Consider the following 12,044-nt stretch of genomic DNA (forward strand, 5'->3'; position numbering starts at 1 on the left):
TTGGTATTGCATATTAGAGATCATTGCACTAATACTTAATCTTCAGTCATTCCAAATAACTTGGTGACACATGCATGGTTTCAGACTCTCACATCACCTTATTTCCATGTGCAAAGCCAATTTTCAGTCATTTATGCTAAGCAGTGTTTTATAAGCCATAGCAAACTTCTTTTCCAGGATAGCTGATCTTCCCTTTCCATCATCACAGCCATGCATTCACTTCATGAATATTTATTGAATTACTGTGTGCCAGGCACGGTCCTAGGTGCTGGAGATTCAACAGCGTGCAAGAGGGCTAAACCAAACAGCTCGGCTTCAAATGAACAATGAAGGGAGAAGGAAGGAAATTACGATTTTTCAGCAACTTTTGTATTTGGATCACTGTGCCACAGGCTTTATACATATATGTCATTAATTTCTAAAAACAGCTCTAAAACATAGCTAGGATTATCCTCCACTCTAAAGATGAGGAGCTTCAAGTTTGGACTCATGTAATGTGTCTAACCCCATAGAGTCAGAAACAGTAGACCCTTGATATGAACCCTTGTCTATCTAGCTACAAAGAATATTCCCTTTCCATAGTAGTTCCCTCTGTTTCAACTAACCCTCTTTGTAGTTCCCATTCTGTCTGCCTGGATTTCTACTTCTCAAACTCACCTTCCATCCTACAATGGCCATTGGAATAATGATCAATTTCTTCCTTTGTAAGTAAAGTGAGATTAATTACTGCCCAAATGGTCTTTTACTACATCGTATGTGTTTACACAACAATATCTATATATCCTTTCTTTATATGTATACACTCATTCCACAAATATTTGTTGGATGCCTAGTAAATCCTAGGAATATTTCTAGGCCAGAGAAAAACGCAATGGAACTTATACGCAAAGGGGGGAGGGGCACATAAAATAAAAATTTCAAGAAATGGAGTATAATTTCACATAGTGGCAAGTGCTATGAAGCAAATTAAACAGGGCATACATACACTATATGTAAACATTGCATGTACAAAACACACACAAAACACATGCACATATCTATGTACACAAATATACCTCCCCAACAGAACTTTTGGTTTAACTATACAATGTATAAGTATTGATAATTAATAACTAACTTTATTAAGGGCCCTAAAATTGCATATTATGTAATAGTTTTCTACCATCATTGATTTTCTAGTTATCTGATAAATGATAGATCTGTGCATATCCAAGGATTTAAACAAACACACACACAAACAACAACAACAAAAAAGGTGCGCATGTCCATTGAAAACTGTTAATATTGATTTGCCAGTCTCATTCATGATACACAGCTTCATTCTTTAAATAGCCCTTTTGGTGTTATACTTTAAAAAATGCAGGATCTCTTCTGGGAAAACCCAAACTGGTATCAAATTCATCATCCGAACATACATATCATAAAGCCTGAGAAAAAAATTAACAGGGCTATACTTGGGGTCTACATCTATTAGTTAGAAAAAAACCCATTGTGCGAAAATATGTATTTAATGCAAGGGTGAAGTTTAAAAATCAAGGAGAAGCTTAAAGATACAAACAAAAAAAAAAGGAAAGCTTTGACATGTAAATTAAAACACAATTTCATTTAGAAAGACCATAGATAAGACAGTTTTTAAATCTTCCTGTTATTTAATAAAATATATTAAGGAAATTAGGATGCATGTCATCATACTTGTGTTTAATGTGGCATTAATTCACAAGTCATTGTTTGTTTTTAATAAGATAAAATAAGTTACATGCTCTTTTAAGGAGATATGTAATTAGGATTTTGATAATTAAACCCTAGATGGGGCATTTGGTATATGTATGCCCTAAATCCCAATAAATTATGCATGCACAACTTTTAAAACTACATCTTAATTAGTAGCTTAAAATAAAACTAATTTTGAAAGCCAGGAAAGTGATTTTTTTTAATTGTTCAAATTTTATCAATGAAAGTCAACCAAATATTCAGTCTTCAGTTATAAACATCAATTATGCATAAAGGACTGTGAATTGCATGCTAAATTACTTTAAGTATTTTAGCAAACCCCTTCACAAATTTCAACTCATATAGAGACAGTTTATGTTAACTTAGTCACATGATTTCTTGCTTGTGTAGTTTGCTCTCTTTAGCCAATGAAGTATGTCCCAACCTCATTTTCTTCTATTACTCCTTTTTACTTCTACTCTATTCTGAGGTACTATTGTCTATATCCACCTGTGATGGTTAATTTCATGTGTCAACTTGAATGGGCCATAAGATGGTCAGATAGTTGGCCAAAGCTTATTCTGAGTGTTACCGTAAGGGGTTTGGATGAGGTTAACATTTAAATCAATAAAGCCAGTAAAGCAGATTGCCTCTCCTAATGTGAGTGGATCTCATGCAATCAGTTGAAGGTCTGAAAAGAATAAAAAGGATGACTCTCCTCCCGGTAAGAGAATTCCTCCTGCTTAATTGCTTTTGAAATGGGACATTAGCTTATTCCTGTCTTCAAACTCATCCTGAAACCTTGGCTCTTCCTGAGTCTCAAGCCTGCTAACCTTCACACAGTATCATCAGCTGTCCTGGGTCTCCAGCTTACTGACTCACCCTGCAGATCTTGGGAATGGTAACCCTTCTTAATAGCATGAGCTATCTCCTTATAATGAATCATATTTATATTATATAATAAATCATATATATATATATATATATATATATCCATTTCTGTGGAGAACCCACTTGTATCTACCACCAAATATTTAGCAATTTCTTACCTATGCAACTATGTTCATGAAGCTTTTCTCTATCCCTAACACTTTCTCACACTTGTTCTGCCTGATAAAATCCTACATTCTTTAAGCCTCAATTCAGAGGTCTCTTCCCTCCCATTATGTATCATCAAGGCAGGACTTTTCCACACTTCACACACCCATGGCACATTAGCACTGTTGTCTTTCATGTCATACTTGTCTGTGGCTGATCAGCTGAAAGAACATTGTTCTTCCAGGAAAATATCTTTTATAAGTACATCAAAAGTAAATAACCTAAGGGCTAGAATACATTGTCACAGTGTAATACAGCAGCGATTATTTCTGACTGGGTGAAACCCAAAGAAAATCTTAGCGGTATGACCAAGAAAAAAAATCATTTCAAGCTCTCTAGACCTTGGTTTCTTACATCAAAAATAAGATATTTGGCTTGGTAAATACCAAATTCCCTCCCAGATCAACATTTCCACAGTGCCATTAATAACCAATCAATAGTAAATACTCACAGGACTTAATATTCATTTTAAAATTGTTAAAAATAATAGGAAGCCAAAAGAAAAAACAAATTGTTCTCACTTAAATGCAATGATTTACAAGTGCACTCATTCTCTCTGAACCCTTTAAGACATAATCCCAGTGTGGAAAAACTAGTGATAAGGATTCAAAGAAAGCAGCATGCATCACCAACAGAATGGTCCTTAAATGTCTGATCACAAGAAACATGAAAAAGCCTCAGCTCACAAGTGCACCTTTTCCCAAATGTTATCAGTTTTCATGTCTCTCCTTACAATGGTCTCCCATGGACCTTTGCACATGGGCTCCTGCCTCGATGAACACTAACATGTAAAGAACAGTTATTTTTAAGTACTCAAGATCACACTACTGGAAGTCCGAAGGTTCTGTGTACTCACATGGCTCTGCCCACCACCACTTTTCAGCAAGGAAGTGGAGTACACAGAAGTCTTTATTATGTTGTTATCAATTTATTCCAACTACTCAACTAGTTTATAAGACACTCAGTACCATAATTGTCAGCAAGTTTGTCCTGTGTTGGCCACCCTTCCTTTTGTTTCAGTCTTTCATGAAAATCCTTTTGTGTGACAGTCAAGCAGCTGTGCTTTGTTCTTTAATGTTCCTAGCCTGGATCCCCAGCCGCGACCACTTTATAACATAAACAGCAAAGTACCATTTTCACAGCGGGGACAACTGTGTTCATCTTCAAAAAGAGGCATTAATAAAATGAGACTGTAATGAACATGCTAATTCTGATCACAGGGTACTGCACAATGGTGGAGAGCATTGACTGCCTTCTCCCTGAAAGATTGTAAAAGTTGTTTTTTTTTAACAACTGCTATAATGGCTTACATTTTTTGAAACCGACATATTATGCAAACATTTCTCTCCATTTCCCAATGAAATGCCTTCTCTGTCTCATCCAACTGCTCACTGTGTGTTTTACTATCTCAGTTACAGTCACCTTCAGGGAGCATATTTTTTCCATCTTGCAAAAACTGGCTTCTGAAATAGGCATGTCACTGAATCATAGGAAGCTAGAGAGAAATCTCAGTGATCCCAGTCCAGTGTCTTTGCCTTCTCTGTACATGTGAAGATAAAAAAAATAATAATAAAAAATGAAGAAGAAGAACAGGGAAGTAGGGAAGTTAACACATTTGCTCAAGATGCCACAGCTATTTTGGGACAGAGCCAGAGTTAGAACTCAAATTACCTGACCGAGACTTGGGAACTTTGTATATTGTCTTATGTCTTGATGGTGACCATTCATAAATTAGGATGCATTTGTGTGGAGTAAACATAAGTATCATTTCATAAAATACATCTGCAAAACTAGGTAATTAAGTTGTCTCATATTTGCTTATTTTTTTAGGCAATAATTTTACTTTATATGTTCTGTGAAAAAGCTAGTTTCCTGTAAGTAGGTAAAAGCAACAGTGTTATATATTATACCCTGTTTTGTTGTGGTAGTGCTGGTGGTGTTTTGGGGGCAGTGTTATTCGGGAATGGGCAAGTCTCCAAAAATAATCCGCTAAGCTTAAAAAAAGAATGTATTACATGCTGCTTTGGATGACAATAATACATGTATTTTCTGAATACTGTTTGAAAAATATCTAAATTCAAGAAACATGACATATAGTCAGACAAGTAGATGCAAAATTTAGTAATATCTCACTTTCCCTTCCCAGTGACTGGTAACATGTAACTGAGAGAACATTTTCATCCCCAGTTATCATTATATAAATTTATACTACAAGACTTCCCCCTGACAAACTTTGGTCAGTAAGAAATTATGATCAGTGAGGCGCCTGGGTGGCTTAGTCGTTAAGCGTCTGCCTTCGGCTCCCAGGTCATGATCCCAGGAATCTGGGATCAAGCCCCGCATTGGGCTCCTTGCTCCTTGGGGAATCTGCTTCTCCCTCTCCCACTCCCCTGCTTGTGTTCCCTCTCTCGCTGTGTCTCGCTGTCAAATAAATAAAATCTTAAAAAAAAAAAAAAGAAAAAGAAATGATGACCAGTGAACCAAAGATTCAGAAAGAACTAAATCCATTTGGATAATGATCCTCTTCTTAAAGCACCCTATCTGGTCGTACTTGTGCCCTTGAAAGCCTCATTTGTAATCTAAAAACCTTCTAATTCTACAATTAGGCAAGTCTCAGCCCTTAATAACCTCTCAGTGACATCTGAAGCCTTGACTTAAAGTTCTGCTCAAGAGGAAAACATGTGTACGACAGATACACACATCAGCATCCTCAAGTACTGCAGAACAAGGGAGCTGGTTTTTGTTTGTGTTTCCACAGGCAGGGCAGCCAAAAAAATTAAAATATGACCTAGGGGCCGTACTGCATTCAACTCCCCATTCTCTTACTACTTCTTCTATGAACTATGGTACACAGTGTATAAGTGGTAATTGCCTAAATATCTCATTCCAGGGCATGTTCAGCCTGGGCTTGTAGTTATCCTTCCTTATGAAAACAGTTTTTCAGAGTGAGGGTAATTTGAAGCTAGCTACAGAGGGAAGGTTTCCCCTGAAATACTCCCTTTAATGCACATGGGTGGTCAGAGTATTATTTCACTGTCTTCTGCATTAGCCACAAAGTTCAGATGTCTAAATCTCCAATTAATTAGGTTCTCTAGTAGCCTGTATGAAATAAATTAGTGATCTCCATCCAGTCCACTTAGACAAAACCCATCATGACAGTTGGCACATTTTTGGCATTGTCAGCAAAGTAGGGAAAAAGTAAATGAGCCATGTGGACGAAATGGGCATCTGATGAGGGCTACTGACTGAAGGTGTGCAGCAGTTTCAGCCGACGGCAGAGCACAGAGCTTGAGTGTCTGCCAAGGTGATCTGCAAGAGCAAGTGAACTTAAATGGGCACAAAGCTCATCAAGTGTAGTATGAAACTCTTCACATTCATTTTAATTAACTGTGCACCATGTTCATATTCTATGAATGTGATTTTACTATCGGAATATGTTGTCAAGACTATTATTAATAGAATTATAAATAGTTATTTAGAAATTTTAAACCAGGAGGTAACCCTAGGGAACAAAGATAATTCCCAACCCATTTATTTCATCCCACAGGGAGGTATGAAAACTATTCTAAGTTATGTTTAGACTACTTTTCCATTATCCAAAATACCTTTGAGTTTTTCTCATGAAACATTTCCAAAATTGCTAAACATAGTCTTCTAAAAAAAAGGTTAACTATCTTTACTAGAATCATAAATTTTCATACAAATGTACTTACATATGACAGCTATTCACACAGAAAGCCAAGATATTAAAATTCTCACATGTATTTGTTTTATAGAGGAGCTTGTTGAATAAAAGTAGATAAGATGGGGGGCCCTAATCAGCTGGGAGGCAGGAAAACATAAATCCATGTGAAAGTCTAAGTAAAATAATATTTTCCTCCCAAGTTTTTGCTAATCTCTTCATCAATGCATAAAGATTAAATCAAGCCAAACGACTTGTCATTGTTTCCTTTTAAGGGGTGAATTCAAGGAAGTCAGAAGGTAAAGAAAAAAAAAAAGTTTTTGGTAAATTTTACTTTATTGTACCTTTGTATTACACTTCCTACATAACAGCATTGGTTCTAAACTAGGTGAAGAAATGAAGATTAAAATTTTAAAAGAAGATCAACAAATGAGTCTGAGTTTGTTTCATATGTGAACACCTGAAGAAATTATTCTACAATTTCAGATCTGCTAAGTTTATGTGAACACATATATGTATATATATATATGTACATATAGTTTGAAGTACATGTTAGAGTCTTCATAAACATAGTCACTAAGACTCCTTCCAGTTCTAAAATCTGACTTCTAACTCCCATTTGCTCTTTTTCCCCCATCTTATTCTTGCCTGAGAGATTTTAGTCTTTCCATCACCTTTTCAAATCTTCATTTTTTTTTTAAGATTTTATTTATTTATTTGACAGAGAGAGATCGAGAGAACACAAGCAGGGGGAGCAGCAGAGGGAGAGGGAGAAGCAGGCCCCCCGCTGAGCATGGCTGCCTCTTCCACACTCTGGGAGAGTCACTGTATCTGACCAGTTTTTATGTTTGCTTCTAGGTCCTGAGTCTTGCACTATAGAAGTAGTGCTAGAATTCTCACCTTTATGCAGAAAGCTTATCTAGCTCTTCTTACTTTCATTTTGTTTTATATAGGCCTATGTGCTGCTGTAGAGCTAAAACTCCAGCCCTAAAGCATATAGTCCTTTTGGGTATTATCTTGGGTTATGAGATTATAAATTGTCCCTTCTCTGGAGAGTCTCTCATTGTTTTTCACACCTGGAAACTTCTTTCTTGTTTGCAAGCCTAATCATGCATTCAGTTTTATTTTCAGATATTTTATCAACATCTCAACGTCTTTATAGGAGGATGAGAACTTTGTATATAAACGTAACTTCTCATAATGGGCAGAAATGTAGCTCAAATCTGACTTACTTGTTTTTAAGCATCATTCTGTTACATGCATTTAAAAGATCTATAACCAGTTGGTCAGTATTTCTCCTGAGACTTGGTAAGATATTTACAATATTTGAAACATATTTTAAGATGTGTAAGTAAATAATCTCATTTTCTAGGCTTCTTGGATTAACTAATTGATTTTGATAATCAAAGATTACCAAAGATCTAGAAGGAAATGTTTTTGATTTTGTAAAACATACAAAGTAAATACATCCCACAATGGGAAAAAATGGAGTGGAGAACAAATGTTCTTAATCCATGTTATATTCCTCTGTGGTAATGCAATTTTGATCCCTTTTTTCCACTTCCCTTAATCTTAAAAAAGTCTATTCTCATAAGTGGTGGAATCAAGCAAAATGAAGTTCAAAGCAAAACACAACGAACAAACAAAAGTGTGCGTGACAGAGAAAGACATAAAGACACAGAAGTGTTAGTCTGGAGTGTCATGTACTAGGTAGCCAATTCGGACAATATTCCTATCTCTTCACAAAGTGTTGCTGCAGAGATACACAACTGAGTATTATTAACCACCAGCCTTTATTCTCTAGCACTGCCACTCTAAAGAAAGTCTAGAAAGCAGACCCATTGTATCGGAGATCTGGCAAGTCATCTCATACTTCGGTCAAACTGTATAAGCCACATAGCAGGAAACACAGCAGGGGGCTGTTTCCACTCACTCTGCCTTAACAGATGTTAGTTCAAGAAATATAAAAGACTGAAATAAAAACATACTTTTTGACATAAAGACGTAAGGTGCCTTTGTTTTTCTCAATTCCTCCATTTATGAGGAACTCATCTTTAGGTAGAAGATGTTCCTTTAGTTTTGCAAACATCAGTGTCAACTGTGGTAATCTGTAAAAAGTAGTGGCCCACCTTGGTGCAAACAACCTTGTGTATACAAGCAATGTTAACAAGAAAAGACCAGCATGTCCTGTTTCTTTTCTAGGTACTCTATCAAAAATCATAATGGTATTTGGCATTGGAAATTAGTACTTCTCTGAGATTTTCTTTTCTCTTCCTGGATAGCATTCTTCAAGCCCCATGAGAAAAGGCACCCACCCTTTGTTTAAAAGTTTCACCCTTATAAACATTGTATTTAAATTCATTTCCCATTTAAGTGCCATGACAACTCTAATCTTTTTAGTGGTCCTACAAAAGAACACCAGGGATAGAGAATTTCCACAATGATACAAGCAACACCCTTGTACTTGAGTACTTACCACGCAAAACTGTGAGTCTGGTGGATACGCTTATTTCTCCCACATTATTCGAGGCCACACATTCATAAATAGCCTCATCCCGCGGAGTCCGTAAGGGTTGTATTCTGAGAACTGATCCAGATCCATCGTCAAACTCTATTACCTATTAGAGGAAACAATAGCTGTCACAGGTGTTGTTACAATTGTCTACCTCTCAGCTAAACCTTAATACAGTGGTGAACCAGTCTTTCGGCTCAGAATAAACACAGCAGCATTTTAAGACTGAATTTTGATACATCGTAGTAAAACAGAATAACTGGTTTAATTTAATGAATCTTCTCCTGAACAAAGGGAAAGACATGTAACTACAAATGCAAAGTCTACTGAAAACCATCCATGGTCTACTCATGAAAATATTCTAGTATGTGTATCTAGGACAATTTGACCCTGTTAATTTTGCAAGAGACTTGTTGCTATGATGGATAACCTTCTCAAATTATTCTCTCACAGCGTGTATGCATATGTGGATCGACTCAATAATTGGACTGTAAGGTGAAGACATAATGCATACCACCACAGACAGCTCTTCTGGATTAAAGTGTTTCATCCTGAACAGTATAGATGAGCAAACCATGAAGAGAAACTGCATAAATCTAATACTTAGGCAGCCAACGAGATGGCTTTCACAACCCAAGAGACTGATGGCATACATTAATTTTGCTATAAATCATTCCGGTATTTGTTCTAGCTTAGCGTTTTCTGCATTTTTAGGGCATTTTTGCTGTAAAACGGAGGTTTGCTTCAACGGGCAGAAAATTAATGTCCTAAAGAGTAAGCCTGAATTCACTATCATTATGGACTACACTCTGAAGCAGTTTAGCAATACTAGATATTTGTCAGCTAATTCAAGTACTACTTCAAAAAGTGATAATGATGATGATGATGATGAAATTGATAAATATGGGTACGAAACTGTGGAGTCCTCTACCTGTCTTTTCTATAACTATACTGTGCTCTTTCAGCTGCTCACTGAGATGCTGTGCTTTCTGGTTTTGGTGAGGTATTTTTTGCATTTCCCTGTGACTAATAGTTCCATGTGCCTAAATTATGAATTGAGAATGCCTTGTAAACACATTTATTGGGATGCTCAATCCCCGGTTTTGTGTGTAAACAGGCTTATGTCAACATATGGAAGAAAGATCGAATGTTTTTAAAATATATCCACTTCAGGTCCTTTCTGCATTCTGTTTATGTTTTAAATTCACAGAGACAGCCAAAATGTCCCACTTCTCAATGCACCACAATTTATTTTCAACTCTATTAAGCATATATTTTAGAGTGAATCCACTATGCATCATGGGAGAAAAAGTTTCATAGTTACTAGAATCTTTGACAAGTACACCATAATTGAATATATATATTTATAAACATCTCTATATATTTTAAACATTTAATTTATAAACATTAAACATCTATATGTATTTATATATATTTAAATATATATAAATATGTTTATAAATATATATATTTATAAACATCTCATAGCTTAATGTAGAGAAAGTTTTAAATATCCCTAATGCCAATTTAAATTTTGATTTTTTCCAGTTTTATTGAGAAATAATTGGCAAAGATCACTGTATAAAGTTTAAGGCATATAACGTGATGGTTTGATTTACCTGTATTCTGAAATGACTACTACAGTAGGTTTAATTAACATCCATCATCTCATATAGGTACAATAAAAAGAAAAGAAAACAATTTTTCTTCCTGTGATGAGAAGGCTTATAACCTATCCCTTAACAACTAACTGATATGTGTCACTGTATGTTTACATTTCTGAACTATTTCCTAGAGTTAGACCTATCATCTTTCAACAAACACTATACTACACATTACATGCTAGTGTTGCAATCTCCAATCTGAAAACCTTATTTAATAGCCAGTATTGATTGTGCCCTACTTACTCTAAGCCAGACATTGTATTTGCCACTGGAGATAGAAGAAGCAAAATCAGTCTCATTTAGAGCTCTCAGAGGCTTTATAAACTAGCAAAACAAAAAAATACATATATACTATTACAGATTTTAAAGATTCTCAACCCAAGACTCAGCACTATTTGATATACATGCTTCATGTAAAAATAACTAATTTTCCTTGGCTGTGTTTATATGATTCTCATCTGGAATTATGTAATGAGCAGAGCTCATGCTTTGAAATGTTTACGATTACAATTTAATCTTTTTTTTTCTTTTTTAGAAGAGATTTTTTTTTTTTAAAGATTTTAATCTTTGTTACAAGATTTTGTCAAGAGCCTACTGTCACCAGCAAGTATGATGTCAAACTTCTCTTTGATAAAAAAATTCGATTTCATTTAAACTAAAAAAAAAAAAAAAAAAAAAAAAATGTGTACTAAAGATCACACACACATCATTTTCTACATGATATAGGAAATATTTCTCAATGATTAAGATTTTTTTATGTTTAATCACTGTAGGTATTTGATTTTCAAACAAACATAATTTTAAATTTATAATTTGTAAACTGCAGTCTACATTTAAATTTCTACCAGTGTAATTAATTATACCCTTTATAAGGCATCTGGACCATTTATTGCTCTGTGAAACCTGGTAAAAAATGAGTAAAATCAAAAATGTTCTGAATTTTGTACTTGCTATATTTCTTTAAACTACAAATTGCCTTTATTTTGCCAAGCTATGAATTAGACTATGAAGTATGTCAGAAACTCAGGTAAAAGAAAGTGAGTTTTACACTTTGGGGCAGTTTGGAGGTCTTTGTATCCTCTAAGAATCAAGCTATTCTCTTCATGTCTTAAATTTCAGGCATGTTATTGTGTGCTTCTTCCAATTTTTCTCTGCATATCTTATTACCTATTTTTCACCTCCAAAATGAGCAAATTTCTGAGCCATTAGTCTCCTTAAAAACATTCAAAGTAATATCTGAATTATGCTTCATCATCTTCAAGTCACTGAGCTTTCTTGAGTAATTTGTTCAAAGGTTTAACTGCAATATCAACCTGGTTGGGTATGTTCTTCCAGAGTCATGCTTAGCCCAACAACTGGAGCTAATTTCTCATTTTAG

The 12,044-nt window shown here is 35.2% G+C and overlaps 1 protein-coding gene across 43 annotated transcripts in view; it reads right to left on the bottom strand.

The window, feature by feature from the left end:
* The window catches only part of PTPRD (protein tyrosine phosphatase receptor type D), a 2,297,676-nt gene that overhangs the window by 294,839 nt on the left and 1,990,793 nt on the right, over positions 1–12,044 (bottom strand). For all 43 annotated transcript variants that reach the window (XM_078062238.1, XM_078062257.1, XM_078062277.1 and 40 more), the window contains one exon: positions 8,967–9,108. In XM_078062238.1, the coding sequence (XP_077918364.1) occupies positions 8,967–9,108 (142 nt within the window). The remainder of the gene's footprint in view (positions 1–8,966; positions 9,109–12,044) is intronic.

This window comes from Halichoerus grypus, chromosome 14, assembly GCF_964656455.1.
Source record: "Halichoerus grypus chromosome 14, mHalGry1.hap1.1, whole genome shotgun sequence".
In the NCBI taxonomy this organism is placed as follows: Eukaryota; Metazoa; Chordata; class Mammalia; order Carnivora; family Phocidae; genus Halichoerus; species Halichoerus grypus.